General features: G+C 51.7%; 8 protein-coding genes across 8 annotated transcripts; 2 read left to right on the top strand and 6 right to left on the bottom strand.

Moving 5' to 3' along the window:
* Positions 1-763: 763 nt before the first annotated feature.
* On the bottom strand, positions 764-2899 carry ASPGLDRAFT_46463 (BCS1 and AAA domain-containing protein). Its single transcript, XM_022546448.1, has one exon. The coding sequence runs from the start codon at positions 2611-2613 to the stop codon at positions 895-897; it is 1719 nt and encodes a 572-aa protein (XP_022401262.1). The 5' UTR covers positions 2614-2899; the 3' UTR covers positions 764-894.
* A 44-nt stretch (positions 2900-2943) lies between these two features.
* On the bottom strand, positions 2944-5222 carry ASPGLDRAFT_170359 (alkaline phosphatase family protein). Its single transcript, XM_022542710.1, has 2 exons — positions 3413-5222; positions 2944-3360 (listed from the first exon to the last, which is right to left on the bottom strand). Exons 1-2 carry the CDS (start codon positions 5067-5069, stop codon positions 2954-2956), a joined length of 2064 nt encoding a protein of 687 aa, XP_022401261.1. The 5' UTR covers positions 5070-5222; the 3' UTR covers positions 2944-2953.
* A 921-nt stretch (positions 5223-6143) lies between these two features.
* Positions 6144-6440, top strand: ASPGLDRAFT_87476 (uncharacterized protein; the record flags this gene model as incomplete). The annotated part of the gene is made up of 1 exon (XM_022550423.1): positions 6144-6440. A coding segment is annotated over one exon (297 nt), but the record flags the coding sequence as incomplete, so codon positions are not given.
* A 504-nt stretch (positions 6441-6944) lies between these two features.
* ASPGLDRAFT_1454841 (uncharacterized protein) lies at positions 6945-11036 on the bottom strand. Its single transcript, XM_022541851.1, has 3 exons — positions 10945-11036; positions 8271-10881; positions 6945-8216 (listed from the first exon to the last, which is right to left on the bottom strand). Exons 2-3 carry the CDS (start codon positions 10864-10866, stop codon positions 7123-7125), a joined length of 3690 nt encoding a protein of 1229 aa, XP_022401259.1. The 5' UTR covers positions 10867-10881; positions 10945-11036; the 3' UTR covers positions 6945-7122.
* Positions 11037-12072: 1036 nt separating this feature from the next.
* Positions 12073-13724, bottom strand: ASPGLDRAFT_125838 (putative HLH transcription factor (Hpa3); the record flags this gene model as incomplete). Its single annotated transcript, XM_022540594.1, has 4 exons — positions 12073-12386; positions 12439-12675; positions 12724-13461; positions 13517-13724. The coding sequence occupies 4 exons, from the start codon at positions 13722-13724 to the stop codon at positions 12073-12075; spliced, it is 1497 nt and encodes a 498-aa protein (XP_022401258.1).
* A 1530-nt stretch (positions 13725-15254) lies between these two features.
* ASPGLDRAFT_148481 (oxidative DNA demethylase) lies at positions 15255-17545 on the bottom strand. The gene is made up of 2 exons (XM_022541965.1): positions 17364-17545; positions 15255-17310 (listed from the first exon to the last, which is right to left on the bottom strand). The coding sequence occupies exons 1-2, from the start codon at positions 17522-17524 to the stop codon at positions 15513-15515; spliced, it is 1959 nt and encodes a 652-aa protein (XP_022401257.1). The 5' UTR covers positions 17525-17545; the 3' UTR covers positions 15255-15512.
* A 329-nt stretch (positions 17546-17874) lies between these two features.
* Positions 17875-18780, top strand: ASPGLDRAFT_35058 (uncharacterized protein; the record flags this gene model as incomplete). Its single annotated transcript, XM_022544502.1, has 1 exon — positions 17875-18780. The coding sequence occupies one exon, from the start codon at positions 17875-17877 to the stop codon at positions 18778-18780; it is 906 nt and encodes a 301-aa protein (XP_022401256.1).
* A 327-nt stretch (positions 18781-19107) lies between these two features.
* Positions 19108-20061, bottom strand: ASPGLDRAFT_35057 (uncharacterized protein; the record flags this gene model as incomplete). The annotated part of the gene is made up of 4 exons (XM_022544501.1): positions 19108-19551; positions 19618-19695; positions 19751-19984; positions 20053-20061. 4 exons carry the CDS (start codon positions 20059-20061, stop codon positions 19108-19110), a joined length of 765 nt encoding a protein of 254 aa, XP_022401255.1.
* Positions 20062-20091: the final 30 nt, after the last annotated feature.

Genomic DNA, 20091 nt, shown 5'->3' with positions numbered 1-20091 from the left:
TCATTGAAAATCGCGACAAATCACAAACGCAACTATTCATTTACTCTATATGACCTTGTAATAAAATGCGCGCAGAGTGAGACCACCGGCGCTTCAATGTAGCTATGCAAAAGTTTAGCCTGCTATTCTGTTACCAATCTCAGGAACCTCCAGGGCCATACGGCTTAAGATTCTTTCCAGATCACAGTGATATATAGTGCGCTGGCAACGAGATACTTGTCCAGTCGTCCCCAGTAAAGCAAGAGCCAACTTGGTCGTGGGAGCTTCGCAGCTCTAGAAAGCCTCTGCGTAGTTTGTGGGATTACCGAGCCTTTTCTTGAGAGCTAGGAACACGCTCCCCGGGCATAGGGTGATCTCTGGGGCGATTTGAACCTTCATGGGAGCTTAGTTCACCCCACTATCTCTGGGGAGAAGCTGGCATGGTAAGAAGCGGAGCAGAAGAAATGATGACCCCAATTCCCCGTTCCACTGATGGCGCCATCGCTTTGTTGAGGAGGTCGAGGGGATGGCGGTGGAAAGCAATACGAAGGAAAATGGACATCGGTGGAACTAGCGTGGTGCATTTTATTGAGGTTCCTTTACTCAGGCTGCTCACCCCTCTGCTTAGGCCCTGCTCAGTGATCAGCTCAGGGCGCTCAGTGCGTGCTCAGATCTACTCAGTGAGCAAAAAGCAGCGAGGGGTGAGCACTAAAACGGAAAGGGAAAGCCTTTAATATGTTGAGAAAATCAAGTACGTATGTAGATGTGAGGGACAGGCGTGGGAGATGTTGAGTATCCAGTCGCGTGACTTCCGGCATAAATTTGAATGATAAACTGATATCATGTCCATTTCATTATGCTAAAAGTACAACCCTATGCTAAATGCAATGCCGTCTAAATGCAATGTCATGTCCATTATGCCTTCCTCTTCTTCAGCACACCCTCCGCCCACTCCCCAGCTCCCTCAATCGCATCCGTCGGCGCATGCTTATGATTCAGCAGATACCCCTGAATCTCAGCAGCCGTGAACTCCCCCCCAGGAACCCTCGCAGAAAACTCAGCAGCCAATCTCGCAACACGCTGCACATCAACCTCAGCCTTCTTTTTCTCATGAGCAACAACAGCAGCGCCATTGCCATTGACCAGCTCCTCTTTCCTCTTCTGGTACTGCTGCTGGCGCTGCTTTTTGGTACCGTAGTCGCCCTCGAGAGTTGAGTAGATCGCGGAGAAGAGTTCCTCGATGTCGGCCTTGGAGGTGTAGCCGAATGTCACTGTCATGTCAACGCGGCCAGGACGGAGGAGCGCTGGGTCGAGTTTCTCGGCGTGGTTGGTTGTCATGACGAGAATGCGGCCCTCGCTTGCTGCGACGCCGTCAATGACATTTAGGAGTGCGGAGAGGGAGAGGCCGGCGGATTTCTCGTCGTCTGAATTTGTAGAGTCGTCGTTGTTGTCGTTGTCCTTGTCGTTGCTGCTGTTGTTATTGCTGTTGCTGGAGGAGGAGGAGGAGGAGGAGGAGGAGGAGGAGGTATTGTCCTCTTCACGCTTCTTGGTGATACCAGCGCTGTCCACATCCTCGAGAAGAACGATACACCGTCTCGGCAACTCCGAGAACAAACTCATAAGACTATCCTCGTCCAGACTCTTCGAGTTCAGATTCAGCAGGTAAAGAGGTAGTCCAAGCAAACCACTCGCCGCAAAACAGAGACTCGTCTTTCCAGTACCGGGAGGCCCATGCAACAAATAACCCCGACGGTACGGAATCCCACGGTTCGAATACCACCGTCGCGTCTTCGGGTGCAAGTAGTCCTTAATATCAGCAATAAATGCATCCTTTTGCTCTACATCGAGAATAACCGTGCTCAGCGCACGAGGCGACCGAGCCATGCACCGCACCCAGTCGAACCAATCCCCAGAACCCTTCTGCCCGCGGTAAATGACCGTGCGGATACCATCGCGGGCGACATATGCGCGCTGCGCTTCGGTCAAAAGGTCCTTGATGGCATTGGGATTGCGACCCGCGCAAGACAAGTAAAGCCGTTCCGGGACGACGCTGGCGAAGGGGGATTTCTTGCCACTGTCCTCACGCTCCCGCGAAAAGGCAATATACTGTCCCTTATACCGGAAGTAATGCGTGCCCTGCGACGGGGTAAAGCGCAACTTCTTGTACTTGTCGCGGTTGATCGTGCGTGACCAGTAGTCGTCGAAGCTCTCACCATCTTCCTCTTCATCTTCGGCCTCAGAGCCAGACTCATCGTCTGAGTAGTACCGATTTCCGCCACTTAGCTTGGTTCCGGCAACGAAACTCGTCGTGCGGGTTGTGAATGACTGCCGCGCCATCCAGAACATGAGGTATGTGTAGATTTCATCGTCGAGACGGATTTCCGCGGTGGAAATAAAGTGGTCTGTGAAGAGGCTGTAGAGCCAGTGGTAGAGGTATTTCGCGACGGCGAAGACGATACCGCCGGCGATCAGCGCGGGAATGTAGCTGCTGAGGTCGAGGTGGAAGTATGTAGCGAGAATGCGCGAGGCGAGCCCGTAGCCTGGGATGAAGGTTTCCAGGAGCTGTGTGTCGAATGATGGGCCGGGGATGGAGCCGAGGCCGGAGCCGTTGGTGTTATTGGCGAATTCAGCCATGGTGCCGATCCTTTTATCGGTGGTAATTGAGGCTGAGATGATGGTGAAAATGTACAAGGGCAAGAGGCTCCTTATAAAGCTGGCGATGTTGGTGCCTGTTCATCACCTCGTATTGTGTCACCGATGGTTCGCTGTCAGGTTGACTCACACAAACGCCTGAAAAGGCAGATTGTAAGCATCGGGCACTCAATGCAGTATATGGAGTAGTGAATCCCGCCGCATTGAGTCAACGCCTGTGACTGTGAAGGAATGCTGTTGGTTCACTGTTCTAACTACTGGGTATCATCGCTATTCAAATCCAAAAAAAAAAAAAAAAAAAAGAAAAAAAAGAAAAAAAAAATTAATCGCTATGCGCAAAGTTGTCCTTCACTGCCTCAGCCATGTCCTCCGCCCAATCTTTAAAGTCGTGCATTTTGCCCCAGAATGCCTTCCACCAGGCGGGTTGATTCTCGACGTCATCCTCCTCGGTGTCTGCGGTATCCGCAGGCGCATCGGTCGTGGAGGGTGTAGATTGAGGAATTGCGCTTGTGAATGCGCTCATGGATGCGCTCATGGATGCGCTCGTGGATGCGCTCGTGGATGCGCTCGCGAATGTGCTCGTCGGAGGATCCAGAGGATGCTCAAGAACAGGCACATCCTCATCCGAATGAAGACCGATGGGTTGTAGCGGAAGCCGTAGTGTCCCATTATTCGGCAATGGCTCAACCCCCATCGAATCACATAGGATGTTGTATACATTGACATTTTCTGTCCCGTCAGTCTCATCCAGAGCAATTATTCAGCGTGAAAAGGAACTTACGAAAATCATCCAACCGACTATTAGCCGTATGAGGAAACGCCGGTCCCCGGGCAAGGAAAATCGCCCGCATAAGCGGATGTTCATGATCATACCCATGAATCCCCTTCGGACTGTAGACCTCACCCAACTCAAGCGCCTTTCGCGCATCCATCTCCGGTCGCTCAACGATCGCCCAGCCCGTCCTGGGGATCACCCATAGCGGCGCGATGCGGCCGTTGTTCGAAAAGTGGTAGCGCTCCGGCATGGTCTCGCGGGTGTAGATCTCGACTGCATGGGAGTAGTTCGGTGCTGCACTGAGTAATTGTTCTTCGAGAATCTTCTCTGCCTCAAGGTTCTTAGGTCGTAAGCCGCGCGACGGCCATCCGTCGATATGATCCACCAGGTCTAGATCGATCAGATCTTCAAGCTGCACGAGTCGTTCCGTGGCAGTCGTGGCCATTCCGTGGTCGGAAACGATCACGACGTTGACGATGTCGGTCAAATTGCGCGCTTCTAGACCGGCGAATAAACCACCCAACATGGCATCCACTTCCACGATAGTACTCTGCACTTCCGTGCTGTTCGGCCCGAATTTATGCCCATTGTAATCCACATTCGGAACATAAGCAGCAATCAACTGCGGTCGCTCATCCTCACCCTGGTCAAGTAGCCCCAAAACGCGATCGGTTTTCCTATCCAACTCTTCAGACTTATTAAACTTGTCGACAATCTCCGGGTCCATCCCCCCGATATGCGCCTCCGACCCGGGCCACATGTGTATAGCCGACCGAACATCCTGCTTCTCTAATGTATTCCAAATCGGTTCTGCATTCCACCACTGCGGTCGCATGCTGTTCGCTGAGTCCGTGTAGTAAAACTCCTCATCCAATGCCGGGTCGTAGAACGAGTTGCCCACCACGCCGTGGCTCTCGGGGTATAGTCCGGTGACCAGTGTAAAATGGTTCGGGAACGTGACGCTCGGGAAGCTGGGAGTCATGTACTGGGGCGAGACACCTTGTGCCATGAATGCGCTCAGTGCCGGAGTGAGGCCGCGGTGGAGGAAGTCGGCGCGGAAACCGTCGAGGGAGATGAGGATGGTTGTCGGTGCGAAGAGACTCGTACCATTGGATAGCGGCGGCGGATGGTAGCGGGATGCTCGGAAGGAAGACGAAGCTTTGTACGCGCCCAGGACGAGGATGAGAAATAGGACGAGAATCGCCGTAAACACCAGTGCATATCTTGTCCACGATACTCGCGGCTCATCATAATACACCTTCTCCCCCTCATACGACCCCCTACTAAGCAATTCATCTCCCTCGCCCTCCCCATCCTCCATCTCATACATCAACTCCCCCTCGTCAGTCTTCTGCTCGCGTCTCCGCGCCTTCCTCCTTTCCTGTCGTCGTCTCCTGCGCTCCTGTTTCCCAATCCGAACACTCCCACTCCCCGCGCTAACGGGACTGAAAATCCTTCGCAGTCCATGCGTTGGTCCGCTCCGGGTTAGCAGCTTTTCGAGCTCATCTTCCTCGTCGAGAACGGTGCGGTCGTGTTCGGCGAGTTCGAGGGTGGTGCGTGAGTGGCGGAGGAATTCGTCGTCTTCGGGGTCAGAGTCTTGTTCGGAGGGCGAGCGGAGGGAGGCGTCGTCATCGTAGTCGCCGGGGGAGAGGAGATCTGTCATTTTGTGTTGGAGAAGAGATGTGTACAGAGTACTCTGTACGGAGTAGGGAATGGAGATTTGCTATCTCTTATCCACCGATCAAGGAGTAGTTAGGGAGCTAAAATTATAAGCCTCAGGCATCAATATCTACAGGGGACAGCAATAACACAACTCCTTACAACAAGTACAATTCCCTTCGTTACTCCAACGTACACTGCTAGCCCTTGCTACAATCTACTCGCTCTAACTCATTACTTCTCTCCCATAATAGTTCTTCCTGACTATCTGTACAAGTACGTCTCTACCGAAAACAGCCCAACGGCCACCTAATCCATACGGCCAACTCACCCAATTCCGTTTCCAAATTAGTCCAAACTAGTCTCTCTAGCCTAATGTCTCATTGTAGGTAAAAATAACCCTGTTTTCAATCTCCCAATTCGTCTGGAGTGGATCGGCACTGTTTTCCGGACACGGGTATCACGTGATACAAATGCCCTGACTGCATTCGTTTGAATACACATCAAGTAGACAATGACTCGAGTTTGAAAGTTTTGGACCAAAGGCATCTCCTGAGACTGTCTGCTAGACAATGGAACCATGTCGTCGGATTCAGTACCCGTAGTACGTGGTGCTTCGGATCCGGTAATGGCTGACGAGTTCGTTGTTGTATAGTCGAGCACGGAGATGGGAGTAGAATAGAGGAAAGAGAGAGATCTAAATTATAAATATAGCTTTCCTGCCACCTGAATTTTAGTCATTATTATCAGCATCAATCAAACAATTCAACTTTCCATTCAATCTATCAAACAATCAACACCAAAAACCAACAAAATGCACTTCAAACACACCCACGCCGTAACCCTCCTGGCCCTCGCCGCCAGCACCTCCGCCGGCGCCGTCCCAGCAAAGGATACCTCCGCCGTCGCCATCAAAACAGCCAGCGTCTGCACCCACCCCGAGTGCCCCTGGGCCAAGGCCCATGAGAAGACTGACTCTTCCTCGGAGACTCCTGTCCCGGTGACTTCTACTAATCCTGTGCCGGTTCCTGTTGAGAGTTCGTCTGCTGGTGGTGAAGGTGGCTCCAAGCCCACCCACGAGAAGCCCACCCACGAAAAGCCTACCCACGAGAAGCCCTCCCACGACAAGCCCACCCACGAAAAGCCTACCCACGAAAAGCCTACCCACGAGAAGCCTACCCACGAGAAGCCTACCCACGAGAAGCCCTCCCACGACAAGCCCACCCACGAAAAGCCTACCCACGAGAAGCCTACCCACGAGAAGCCTACCCACGAGAAGCCCACCCACGAGAAACCCACCCACGAGAAGCCCCCCCACGAGAAGCCCCCCCACGAGAAGCCCTCCGACTCCAAGCCCGCCGGCCCCAAACCAACCAACCTAACCAAAGCCCCCAAGCCCACCACCAGCAAGCCCCTAATCCACAGCACAATCCCCGTTTTCGTTCCCCCCGGCGGCGCTAACGCTGGTGCTCGTGGCGCTTCTGCATCTGCGTCTGCGTCTGCGTCTGCGTCTGCGTCTGCGACTCCTTCCAAGGGCCACGGTAAGGGTGACAAGGGCGGTGATGATGAAGAGGGTAATGGTGGCGGTGCGTATCCTACTGCTACTGGGGTTGAGTTTAAGTCATTTGGTGGTAAGGTGAGTGCGTCGGGACTGGGTGCTGTGGTTGGTGGTGTTGTTGGATTACTTGGTTTCTTTTACTGAGTTGGCTAGTTAGCTAGCTGGCTAGCTTGGACTGGTTGATTATGTGTCTTGATTTTGTGGTGAGATTGTGAGGTGGATGGATTGATTTCTTTTCGTTGGTTGTTGGTGGTTTGATTTATCCAGGATTATGTATGGCCTGGTAACAGACTAGACTGATTGATTGCAGATTGATAGATGGGTAGAGGCGTTTTGTTCTGTTTTGGTTTAATTAATCATTGCTTGTTTGTGTTAGCCAAGTGCTATAATACATTAATCATATACCATATCCAATTCTATCCTATCTCCTCCAGTTCAAAAGATCAATCCCCTCAACCCTATCTCATTTCAACCCAAACTATCCCCAAAATAAAAACAACTAAACCCCCCAATTAACCCACTCACACCCACACCCCCCAGTTCCCCCATCAACCCCTCCCCAGCCATCATCACTAACAACACTCGTACTATTAAACACCCCCGGCGCCGCATTCACAAGCGTCCCATCATACCCCCTCTCCTCGACCTGCAGTTTTATCTCTGTGGAATTCAACGACATGTCGTCGGACATGCCGTAGCAATAGACCATTTTCTGGGATGCGCTGCCGCCGTGGCGGTCGAGGGTTATTGTCACTGGGTACGGGAATGTGCCCGGGCGGGTGTAGTCTTCGGCCGTTATACTAGATGTGCCGGTGGCGGTAGGGCTGGAGGTTGAGGAAGTGGTGGTGGTGGTGCCGGTAGATGATTGAAGCACCGTCTTCCCCGATTTCTCCCCCCTCGTCCAAATCTTCACCAAAAACCGCGTTTGGGACCATGTACATCGTACCCGTGCGTTTTCCTTTGTCGAACCCCCGTTCTTGTCGCTTGAGATCGTATCAACTGGCTTTCCATTCAGCGGGGCGTCGGATTCGAGGAATATCGATTTGTCAAAGTACGCGTAGAACCCGTAGTGCTCGTCGTCTTGGTCGCGGTTGTAAAGTCGTATCGGCTGGGATTCAGGGAGGGGGTAGAGGTTTGCTGGGGCTGCTGTGCCGTCGGAGTCGGAGTCAGGTGGTGGGATTATGTCTGTGAGGTTGGGGAAGAAACTTCTTCGTGTGAGACTGGAGTCGGAAGTTGAGTTTGAGGAGGATTGTGTTGAAAGGAAGGTCATGAAGAATGGTGTTTCTTCGCCCGCGTACGGCTCGGCGTTGTTATCTGTTGTATTTCCCAGAAACTCTTGATCTCGTGTTGATGGCACCGAGGGCGAAGGCTCCCAGGTACTATTACCACTGCCACTCCTCTTCGAAACGGGCACCGTACTCCTCGAATACGTCCCATTGCGAAACCGAATCTGAACCAGAAAGTTCGGCTCATCCGCGTCATACGGGTTATTATTCTCTTGCTGCTCCTTCGGCAGCGCGCAACTCCACAACGTCTCTGGATAAACACACCCCGATTCCTGTTTCTTTGATTTCGGACCAGCGATCGTCGCGAGACCAGTAGGCATGGGCGGGTATCCGGTTAGGTTTAACCAGTTTGAGCTGGTGGGTGTTGTTTTTGTGGTGTTTGTGTCGGTAGAGGGGCTGGAGGGCCCGGATTTATGTGTTAGGAAGACGGCGAGGAGGATTGCCACGACGAGGATCATTAAGAAGAGGCAGGCGATGGCGGCATAGCAGCGGCGTTTTGTTTTGGATTTTTTGTCGGTTTTGCGGTTCAGGCATTTGGCCAGGATGCTTGGTTTGCTGCTGTTTTTGGCGGTTTTGTCTTGTTTTTCGTGGATTTGTGTTGTGGTGAATTCTCTCTGGATGATTGGTGGTGTTACGTCTCTTTCTGGATGATGGTTAGGCCATTGGACGACATAACCGTCGTTGGATGTGTTTGTTGGTGCGGTTCCCGTGGGATGAGGGTTCGGCCACAGACTGACTTGACTAGCAAGAGCAGCAGGTGCTTTGGGGGGTTCCAGACCACCCTGCGCGTTAGACGATGGAGCTGGTCCGTTCTGTAGACTAGATAACGGAATCCCAGTCCGTTCAGTAGCCTGCTGAAACGCGGGAGAGACCGGGGACGGGGCCTGTGGTGGTTGGCTCTGCGGGACGACGATGTAGTGAGGGACTGCTCTTTCGACTGTGACTGTCGTGGCTGTGTTTGTCTGTGGAAGTGGTGGTGGAGGCGATGCGGCGACAGGGGGGACGCAAAATGGGGTGACTGGTGTTGCTGGACGGGCTGCTGTCGTCTGGGTGAACGGGTTCAAAAGGTCAGGCTGTCGAGAGCCCGTCTCGATCGTCAGATTGCGAGCACCCTCTTTGGGTTTCGCGGTATTCATAGTCTCGGGCTCCCTCACAGAGGGTGCATTAACAGCCGTAGAGCCAGAGAAATACTGCGCGCGGTCATTCTCGGAGTTAGGGCTTTGGACTTCCGCATGCTTGTCCACAACAGCAAAACCAGCAACACCTTTCCCACCCGATTTCTCTTCCACCTTCGCAGCTTCAGAGACTTGAATAGCTGGAGCCACCGGCGTAATCGAGCAGACATGCCCAACACACTCGAAATACGGCCTCCCGCTGAACAACTCATGCGCGCACGCTTGGTAGTACTCCGCCGCACAGCCCTGAATCACCTGTCCTGCGAACATCCCCGATGCCATGTCATTACCGCCCTCGTTGCCTCGGTTTGTATTTGTATACACACCTCGATCCATGTTCAAAAACGGATTCGTAGTCGTCGTCACGCCCTGCCATCCGCACTCAACGGGGTTAATACCATTCTCAGTCTCGGGTGTATCAGGTGAGAAGCATGAGACTTCTTTCGAAGTAGAATCTTTCTCCCACCAATCTTCGCTAGAGACAGTTGAGTTCGCACGTAGCTCTGGTAGTAGAGGCGGTCGATCGGGGCTCGTTGGCGTTAACGTTTTTGCGGATGTCGAGGCGCTGGATTTCAACAATGGGGAGAGAAGGTACGTCCACCACCCCTGGGATTGGTGGCGGTTTGTATCTGTGTTGATGCTAAGCTTGGATAGGGCTTTTCTTCGTTCAGAGCGAGGCCGGGGTTGCGGTTCGGGTTGCGGTTGCGGTTGTGCTGAGGCTGGGCTGTCGTCTTCTTCGAAGAGAGTTCCTGTAGAATATGCGCGCGACTTTCTCGTTCTAAAGATCGACCTCCGTTGTTGTTGTTGTTGCTGTTGTTGTTGTTGTACATTCGGTGTCTGCTGTAAATTCGGAGTCGCCGTCGCCGTTGGCGCCCTAGAGTGATACGCCGGAATAGCAGGAACAGGCGGTACTTCGTCGTAATCAATCATAGGATTCGGCGTCGGCGTCGAATAAATACTCGACGCAACCCGAGGTCTCGGATGCTGCTGCTGTCCCGGAATATCATCCTCCCAGAAACTATCCTCTCCAGCCGGGGTGACAATAATCGACGGCGTCACGGGGGTGATCTGGCTATCAATACCCTCAATCTCTCTTTCTCTCGATTTTCCCTTATCCGAATCCGAATCCACAGAATCCGCATACGTAACGCTGAGTCCAATCGTGATCGGTCTATCACCCGGCGAGAGTTCATCTTTGCGCTTCTTATTCGGCCGCTCATGAGTTTCCTCGGTTACTGGTGAATGGGAGTCAAAAACAGCCCTCCTCGGCTCCAACGATCCATCTGGGACTTGAACACGTCGCAGACCCTGCGACCTCCTCTTTTTAAGAATCCCCTTGATCATCTGCACTGATCTCTCCCGCTCGCGCGTCCGACATAGCGTCTTTAAACCTTCCAAATCAACCAGCGTCGGACCCCGCTTCTTAGGCTTGGGGACAGACAGCGATGATGACGAGAAATCAGTCACCAGGTTCAAACCCACTGGCTTCCTCGCATCAGGACTCGTACCAGCGCCAGCAACCTTCAACCCACCCTGCTCATCCGTCTCAACCATCTGACTCCGATGCGCGTCCCGCTCAGACGTATGCAGCAGCGGCATCAGCCGCGCTGTCTTGGAGACCTCGACGGGTTGATGGCGGTTATCCCGGTGATGATGGTGATGTCTTTCATCTGAACAGGTTGAGGACGGCGGGCTGGGAATTTCTTCAGTGATGGGGGAGGAGAGGGGGAAGGAGGGTGCTGTTGGGATGCGGAGGGTTGGGATGATTGGTTTGCCGGTCATCCTTCCTATGTGTGTCTGTGTCTGTGTGTGTGTTAATTAGTATTAAGCTGTATAGTGTAGTGTGTAGTCGAGACGTACGGATTATCGATGTCGATTCCTAGAGTCGGGCTGAGGCTGAGAGTGGTGAATGGTGGATGTTGAATGGATCTATTATTGACGGCCCATTGAGAGACAAAGAAAGACAAAGAAAGAGACAATAGGTCTTTCATTCACAACAAAGACAAATAAGTAAAGAAAAAGGCCAGGCCAGAGCCAACGGAGAAAATACTTCCAAAGAATGACCAGAAGAGAAAAGAGTGAAGACAAAAGATCAAAGATCAAACCCTCAACAGACGACAACAGACAACAAAAACCTAATCGCTACCATGTTATTATTAGCCCACGAAGTCCAGTCCACATGTCCATCTTCTCTGTACATAGTAAAGAAGCAAATAAACCAGCCCGCTTCTTCACTATTCCCGATCTCAATCTGGATCTGGCCGGCGGCAGCTTGGGACCATGTAACCAGCATGATTGGACAAGGACACCACCCGCATGGCCAGCTGCGAGGCTGTTTCCTGAAGAAAGCAAGAATATTGGGCAAGAAAACAGAAACAGCGTGTTAGAGTACGCGCTGGACTGGGGTCGGCGCTTGGGGAGATTGGGAATGGCGGTGGTTGTGCATCCGCCAATCATGGCCCATGTTAGGGAACTGTAGCCGCCGGGGACTTGTACAAGTATCTCTACATAGTACAGCACAGCACAGACACTCAATCCAGACTACAATAGAATACTACAGCATGCTACGGTACAACAATCATAATCCAAACTGAACTCCAAACACGCCGGTTTCTCGGATTCTTTTAGTAGAGACACAAACCATTCCCATCCCAGTCATCCCAATGCAGAATTAAATCAATTCAGTCCAAAAAAAAAAAAAAAAAAAAATTAAAAAAAAAAAAAAAAACTTCCCGCTGGAGAGCAGACATCGCACAGCGTAACAAAACCAAGCCGGATATCGTGCGGAATTAGAATTCCACGGGTATATTCCCCTCATAGGGATACAAAATAAAATAAAATAAACACACAGAAACATCCAAACCAGTGTGGCCAGCAACGTAACACGTTTCACATCTAGAATATGTTGAAGGACGACGAGAGAAACGGTAAAAAGTGCCATCAAGTTGGCAATATACAACGCGTGGTGAAACGAATATAACTAGGTTTTTACCGTCGCTCGTCCGTGTATTGCACTCCTTGCATCGCTGAGGATCCATTCATGAGCGGCGGAAGTGTTCGTGGTTGTTCGTGGGTAATCACAGGGCCGTGGTTGTAATGAAAAACCGGGCCATGACCATGACCGTGGCCGTTCGTGTGCGGTCCGGCCATTGAATGGGGATCATACATCGATTGAGTCCGTGCATGGCCGTTTTGCTGCTGACTGAGCTGGGCACGCAAATCTTCCACCTCGGTCCGTAAGAGTGAGTTCTCCCGACGGACACCACCCAGGTTTTTCTCCAAATGCGAGATGTATTCGATTGCTTAACGATGTTAATTCTTGTACTTCATAATCCGGGGAGAGGAGGAGCCTACCTCGTGTAAGGGTTTCCCATTTACTAGACTTGTTGGTCTGGCCCTGCGGAAGTCGCACCCGCAAAGCTTCAAAGCAATCCTTCATCTCGCTGCGGCGTTTTCGCTCCGCCAGCTTATGGGTAACTCTCAGCTCGGGTGTCCGGCTGTAAGGTGTATTTCCGGCCGGATCGGGATCTCCAATGAGATCCCGGACTTGCTTATGCTGTAAACTATGGTGGTGCACGCTTTGGGGGAGTTCTGTAACGTATCAGCATTAAATTCATCAGAGTCCGAAGGTAGACCCACCATGCTGACCCCGGGGCAAACGCGCATCCGAATACAAACTGCTGATCGAGTCTGCTGTGCTTCCCTTCCGCGAAAACTGCGGTGTAGACTTTTCGGTAGACGAGGAAAGGGAATTGGATCGAGTAACATCCGGATCAGGGAAAGCGTAGGCGAGACCCGCGGTCGGTGCCTCTGCATTGTAGATTTCAGAGCGAGGATTGTTGGAGATGGCGGGTGCAGTGCGGCCTGCCGCAAAGCTGCGATGCTCGCTCGTTCGTGGACCGAGCGGTGACATGGCCGACCCCCCCGAGTAACGAGGGCCGCGATAGATTCCCATGTCTGTAGCAATACCGCGTTCGCGTTGGAGACTGGAGACGATGGATGTTTGAGAGGCATTAGTGCTGTGGTAAGGTGAGGAGGGGTTGATGGCCAATGAGCTGATCCCTTGGTTCATGCGGCTGTCGATACTGCTCCGTCGCGACTCGGGAGGATCTGCGATGCTACCTCGTTGCGATGCGGCCTCATGGTTATAATTTATGGAGGGAAGGGTGGAAGGATGTGGTTGAGCGGAGGCGCCATAGCCAGGAGAGTGTTGGGCACCGGTAGAGGAAGGAGTATTGCTGTTGGAGTGGTCATGAGGGTAGGGGGATCGATCAGGGACGCAGGAGACGCGGTTTGGAGAAGGTTGTTGAGAGGTAAGGAATTGGAGGGAGGGATAGTTGCTGGTGCTGGTTGTTGCGGTTGAATAGGTGGAGGATCCTTTTTAGATTATCAGCTCAGTTCACGTTCCGTCCTTTAAAGCGCGCGTCCGTACTTGTGCTATGAGGCATTGACCAGTTCCCCGAATCTCGTTCAATGGTGTTCAGCGACAGGTTGCCGGGTGATTTTTCTGCCGGATGAACAACATGACCGTTCATGCTCGCCGTCAAAGTCGAGATGGAAGGGAGAGTTTGTGAAGACGAAACCGGAGGAGTGTGTGAGCCGGTGGTCTCCCAAGGCCGGTGGGAGATGGAGGGGTCCATGATAATGTTGTTTTTTTTTTTCTTTTTTCTTCGATAATCAATACAGAAATCGATTCAGACTATCTCATGATCCGAAACCAGGGCACAATGGGAATGTTTCTCGGGGAAGAGGAAAGTGGAAGACGTGCTTTGGTTTCGGAGGATCAAAGAAACGGGCCTCGGAGGATCAAAGAAAACCGATCAGACAGAAAGAAAGAAGTCGATTGCCTTGTCTGAATGAATAAATGAGCAGAATAAAAATAAAAAACCGAGATCACACGGTCATCACCCTTGCGATATGATCGGGAACGGGCAGACAGCGGCGGGAGAGAACGAGGAAGAGAGACAGATAATCGACCGGGCGCAAACAGCAGCAAAAGAGACCGGGAGGGGAGGACTAGTGAGACGTCAGAAGTCGAGCCTGCAGAGTGCGGTACATATTGGTTGAGGTTAGAATACTGAAATAAAGGGGAGAAAGAAGAGGGAAAAGAATGTGAAAAGACAGAGGGAAGGGTACGTGCAGTGTGGGAGGAAAAGTGGTGGAAATGAAACTGATCGATCAGAGGGAGGGAGGTGAAAAAAAAAAAAAAAAAAAAAAAAAAAAAATAAGAATAGCAAAAAAGAAAGAGAAACGCCGGACCGACAGTTAGACTCGTTTTTTCTTTTTCTTCTTGCTTTTTAAGGTGATTCTTTAAGGCTGGAAGTGATTGTTTCTTTTTTTTTTCAGGAGAGAAATTAATTCAGTCGTAGTACTTTACTTGTACGGAGTACTCTGGCTGTACGGTAACACACATGCTACTCTCTACGAAAATATTAATAGGAATTGTCAGTCGCGTGTGTTGCCATGTGTCTGCAGCTGCCGAGTGATTCGTTTGCAGATCAGTAATGGGTCTGTATTTCGAGTCAAGATTCGGTATTATTCTTACAGACAGAGACACTGTATGGATAAGTTTATGACATTTAAATTCTTTAAAGTGTGAGGTCCGAGTCTGAGTTCCAAGTGTAGAGTCCGCAGAGTCCCTCCCCTCTGGAGGAGACTGCCAGGTACGCTCCACTGCACTACCCGATCGGCGTCTCAGATGCGGGAACGAGTCTGTGCTCGATATTGAGTCCAGTGATTCTAGACTGCGAGATTTCAAATCGATACAACTATTCTCCTACTTCTTATGTATATCAATCATCGGCAATATTCTTTATTGTCCATCCGCAGTCTTTAATAACACTGCATATTCTTTGTGTAGAATACAGTATTACCCGAAACGGTTAGGCTCTGGATGAACGGGAAGTGGGGCAACCCAACCGCCGGGGGGTCGATCGTTCATTAACCGACCAATCGGGTTACACGCCTCCGGGCCACTGCAAAAAAGGTTGGAATCACGAGGTCAACACGTTTTCTGTACGGTATTGTCATTACGGGTAATGGCACTGTATCGATGGAGAAGACATCCATCACGTGGCGATCAGCGCTCCACATGAACGGTCGACCTTGACTGGTCCGAGTTGGAGTACTAGTAATAGTAGTAAGGATGCTCCAAAGTACCGGTTAAGAGTCTAGTTTTGAGGAATTGCGTGGTCGGCTGCCATTGGTAGAGCCAGTACCCGTATGGAGTACTCACAGCGGAGACAAAGAGTGTGTGACCTGCAGTGTACCGTCGACTGGTCATTTCACTTTGGTCGAGTCGTACAGATTAACATGGATGGCTGGGGGTACACTACTCTACATCCTTGCAGACAACAAACGATGAGGTGATTGTGTGGTATCTGGTCTGCTTGCCCTTGCTTGAGTAACCTTTTTATTCTTGATGTACATTACTCCTCATCGTCTCCCTCTTCATCGTCATCCCCCTCTTCATCATCATCATCCTCCTCCTCTTTTTCCTCGTCCTCATCGTCATCATTGTCATCGTATTCAACCCCCATCTCTCCCGTAATATCCCACCGATCGCCCTTGGCCGCTGCACTAACGTACTTGACAAACTTCAGTGTCCCCTGATCCCGCAGCACAATGCTGAGTCGGTTCCAGCCCGCTGCAGTCGTGAGTAAAATCCCGTCGTCTTCATCGGCATCGGCGGAACGGTAGATCGCTGCATCTTCCTCATCGTCTCCATCACCAGCCATGTAGAGTTCGTAGCCTCCAACAACTAGGTCATCGTCGTCCTCAGACTTGGCCTTAGCCTTGGGTTCGCTGCTTTCTGCGGATTCGCCGTTCTTGTTCTCGCCGTCTTCATTCTCTTCCTCCTCATCAGACTGCTTCTCCCATCCCGGTGTCGGGGTCAGACCAAGAGTGAACTCCAGGCGTGGTTCCTCGCCATCGTAACCACTAGCCAATGTATAGTCCTGTCCGTGACGGAACCGCCGGGCCAGCACATTATGGCTCGTCAATCGGTCAGATCCCGTAACATGCGTTAGCCACTTCCGGAACGCCGGCGACGGGAACAGATCGTTCAGCAGTTCGTCAATCGGCGATTTAGATTCCGCCACCGATGGTTGCTTATACACATATCGCTGCTTATGCGGTGGTCGAGCCACCGCCCACCCCGTCTGCGCATGGATCTCCTCTGCTGACGGGGGCAGACCCTGCTTTTCCTGCTCTTCGATGTATGACCGCACTCGAGCGGAGAACTTGTCTGACAGGAAACGCTCAAGGCTAAGGGATGACTCGTTGCTGAACGTTTCTGACATTTCCTCCGCAATGTCTGGGGTCAGGTACGACGGCTTGATGTACTGCACTAAGAACCCGAGATCCGATTCGGTGAATTCGTTTCCGGTCATTTCTTCGTCTTCGTCATTGGCCTTTCCTTTACCCTTGCCCTTGCCCTTGTCCTCGTCCGCTGGCTTCTCATCGTACACGACTGTCTGCGGCTGCGGGAGGTCGTAGATGTCACCACGACCCTGCAACTGAGCCAGACTGCTGCGCTCCGCAAGCTTCTCCTCCAGACCCGGCTCGAATCCATCCTCGCCCTCCTGGGGAATGTGGAACCAGCCACTAATTGCCATACGCACGCGCTTCTTCGACTTGTCCTCCCCCTCCTTGGGATGGTACACCTCCTCGACATCGTGGAAACTCTCACCGGGTTGCACGGTGAAGAAACTGAGCTGGTTGAACGCCGGTGGGATGCTGAGGCTGTAGTCCGGACTGGGGATCTTCACGTCCTCCCCGTTGACATCTTTCTCCGTCGTGGTGGGGTACAACCGCAGCGCACCACCCCACTCAGCCTGCCATGGGGTATCCGGGTCGGTCAGGTACAGAATATAACTCAGACGACGGCTTCCGATGACATCGTCGTGGCACAGTAGATGACATCCCTCATTGTAGACGTTAATGGCCATGTCCGTTTTGCGTCCACTCAGCTTGCCTGACCCGGTCACTCCGGAGAGATACTCACGGAATCGCTGCGAGTACATGGCATCGCGGAGCTTCAGCACCGATGGGAGTCGCGAGAGAGACGCATCGTCCAAACCATCCAGGTTGGCCAAGTCGCCCGATTGGAAGATCTTGTAAATGTCCGTTTCCTTTTCGGTAAAGTGGAGATGTTCTTGGATTTCGTCGCGGACCGATCGCAGTAGGGAATCGTTGAATACGGGGTGGATCACGCCATGTAGGTACCTATACAGCAGCAATTAGAAAATGATCTAGTCTACCTGTACATAGAGACATACGGCTTCGATTTGGCATAATCCGTGGTGTACTTTTGCAGCTCCGCACCGTCAAACAGACCATCACGAAAGCGCGTGGCCGCTTCTTCGTTCGACAACGCGCGCTTCTTGGAGTCGGGCTGGCCATTGGCACCCTGCGATTCTCTTCCTGTCTTGCGCTTCATTTTGGAAATGGTTGAAGGGGGTTGAGGTATTGAATTGGAAGGATGGACTTTTTTTTTTTTTTTCTTGGGCGGTGAGATTCTGCGGGCATCGGATGATTGTGGGGAATCAGATAAGGATAAAGTCTGATACATTACGGCGTTTTACGGAGTACATAGTCTTGATCCCTGAACATATTTGGAATATTCAAAGTTAGAACAGAAATAAACAAGTCAGAAAAACATATACCCCTGCATATCATATTCGTGTTGTGCCTGACAGCGCTCTTTGTTGTTTGCTGCGCCCCGTTGATAAACCCCGATCCAGCGCCTCCATCTCACCGATCCTCTTCCTCCTCACTCCCTCTCTCAAAATGCAATCTCCCCCAAATCAACCACACAAACAACCACAATCACAACAACAAGCACAGAAACAAATACAAAACACCAGAAATACCATTAATCACAACAACGATGCCCGCTCAGGCACTCCCCCGCCACCCCCATACTCCCCTGTAACACCCGTCTTCGCCCAAATCGCCCCCGTTCAAAACGGCCACTTAGGCCATCCCATCGTCCCTCCACCAATATCTTCCTCTTCTTCAATATCGCCAGCAACTGCAGCAACACTCTCAGCCCTCCCTCCGCAAAATCATGAGCAAACCGGATTAGGAACAGGAACGCGACCGGAAGTCGCCACCGAGCCACCACCCCCTGTTCCAATAGGCCCTATTTCCGAAAGTGATAATCCGGATGTTATCGCATTACGCTCAGCAATATCTATTCTACAGTTACAGAAGCAGCAAAGTTTGAGGGATATGCGGGCGTTGGATAGGATGAAGAAGGCTGCGGCGGCGGATCCGGAGCGGTTTGCGAGGGAGTTGACGAGTGGGAATCTGAAGGCGGAGGATAAGGGGGGTTTCATCAATTTAAACCTCTCTGCCGACCAGGACGAGGACGAGGACGATGATGAGGAAATGGCGGGTGATGAGGGGGTAGAAGGGCGAGAGGGTGATGTCTTTTCGAACCTTGGAACATTCCCAACGCCACAGAATGTCGTCCGTATGCCACCCATTAACTGGGCCAAGTATCAAATCGTGGGCGAGCCGTTGGATAAAATGCATGCGGAGCAGTTACGACGCCCGTCTGCTGGCGAGCCGCTACGGGAGGATTTGACGCAGAGAGCACCGGAGCATGTGCTAGCTTCGCCGTATCGGCCGTTGGTGGATAAGCTGGAGACTCCTGGGAGAGCGACGGGAGCTGGCAGGGGCAGGAAGTGAGTGAACGCTGGTGGTGTTTGCTATGAGATATGAAGAATTTTTGCATTTATGGTGTTTATTAACACGGACCCGGAGTTTTTTGCGATTGACAATCCGGGGTTCGAACCCTTTGACCAGGATGGTTTCATGCAGGAGGAATTGAGCCTGCATGAGATTATTCTTGCCAAAGAGCTTCAATCTAGGGCTGTCAATCGTGAAAAACCCCTGGGCAGGCTCGTCACTCTTGTTATCCATGTACATTAGGCGTTATTGGACTAAACGGGTTTATCAAAATAAGATCCCAGCGATCCCAACACCCTCCTCTCAAGATACAACAACGACAAAAAACTACTCCAACCCAACCGCCCTCTGAAGCCTCACATTCGCCCTCTTCACCCTCTGCTGCGCAGTCAAATTCCCCTCCACCCACTCCTCCACCCTCTTACCCTGATTTTGCTCCTGCCCCTGCACCAAACCCACACCACCCTGCTGCCGCGCCTTCTCAGCAAGCCTCGCCGCAATCTTCCTCTCCAAAATCCCACGCTCAGTCACACCAAGACATCCGATCCTCTGCGCAAGACACTGTTTCGTCTCCTCGCTGATTCTCTGCGCTGTGATCCAGGTTTGCGCTTTGGGGCAATCGGGCTTCGTGTGTTGGAGGATATGGGAGATGGCGTTGCCAGAAAGGGGTGGGTTAGTTATGGGTTTGCTGGAGGGCTTGGTGTTGGGCGTGATGGGGTTTGTTGAGGGGGATGGGATTTGGATTTGGATGGCGGGGATGTTTGGGCGGGTCTGGCGAGTAGAGGTTTAGTATTGGTGTAATTGGACGGATATTGGGGCATGGTGGTAATGGCTTACCGTGCTCAGATTCAACACCATCGGACGAGGTCTTGGTAGGTCTTCTGAGCCATGATTGCTTTGGTCGGATAGGGTATTCTAGTCCAATGAGCAAACCTTCTTCCAGAAATCATAGCCTTAATCAATACCATACCATCTGCTGCTGAGGCTGCCCATTCATATCAGAACCAGCCGCGAACGCGTTCTGCAAATTACTTGCCTTCTCCTTCCAGTAGCCCTCTGTTGACAGACAAGAATCGCGAAACTCCTTCGGTTGAGCTCTCTGAACAGTAGACATGGACATAGTCGACGCAAACAACGGCTCAGGGGGTTCGATTTGGGTGTCGTGGATGCTTCGTTTCATTTCGTCGTTGCCGTTTCTGCTTGTCTAGACGAAAAGGGTTGTTAGATGGAGAATAAATAACAAAAGGAGTTACTGTTGAGAGGAAAATGTACCTGGGGCATTTTGGAATATTGGAATAGGGTAGAGGCATT

Source organism: Aspergillus glaucus (genome assembly GCF_001890805.1).
Source record: "Aspergillus glaucus CBS 516.65 unplaced genomic scaffold ASPGLscaffold_9, whole genome shotgun sequence".
Classification (NCBI taxonomy): Eukaryota; Fungi; Ascomycota; class Eurotiomycetes; order Eurotiales; family Aspergillaceae; genus Aspergillus; species Aspergillus glaucus.
Note: the sequence above shows the minus strand (reverse complement) of the source record. Positions and strands in the feature narration are given on the sequence as shown.

What these genes read in the sequence shown, in the direction of transcription:
- ASPGLDRAFT_148481 (XM_022541965.1), bottom strand. Translation starts at nt 17,524, where the DNA reads ATGAAGCGCAAGACAGGAAGAGAATCGCAGGGTGCCAATGGCCAGCCC. An exon ending in GATTATGCCAAATCGAAGCC is followed by an intron (nt 17,311 to 17,363) that starts GTATGTCTCTAT and finishes GCTGCTGTATAG; the next exon opens with GTACCTACATGGCGTGATCC.
- ASPGLDRAFT_170359 (XM_022542710.1), bottom strand. Translation starts at nt 5,069, where the DNA reads ATGACAGATCTCCTCTCCCCCGGCGACTACGATGACGACGCCTCCCTC. An exon ending in TAGTCGGTTGGATGATTTTC is followed by an intron (nt 3,361 to 3,412) that starts GTAAGTTCCTTT and finishes CTGACGGGACAG; the next exon opens with AAAATGTCAATGTATACAAC.
- ASPGLDRAFT_46463 (XM_022546448.1), bottom strand. Translation starts at nt 2,613, where the DNA reads ATGGCTGAATTCGCCAATAACACCAACGGCTCCGGCCTCGGCTCCATC.
- ASPGLDRAFT_1454841 (XM_022541851.1), bottom strand. Translation starts at nt 10,866, where the DNA reads ATGACCGGCAAACCAATCATCCCAACCCTCCGCATCCCAACAGCACCC. An exon ending in AAACACCACAAAAACAACAC is followed by an intron (nt 8,217 to 8,270) that starts CCACCAGCTCAA and finishes TGCCTACTGGTC; the next exon opens with TCGCGACGATCGCTGGTCCG.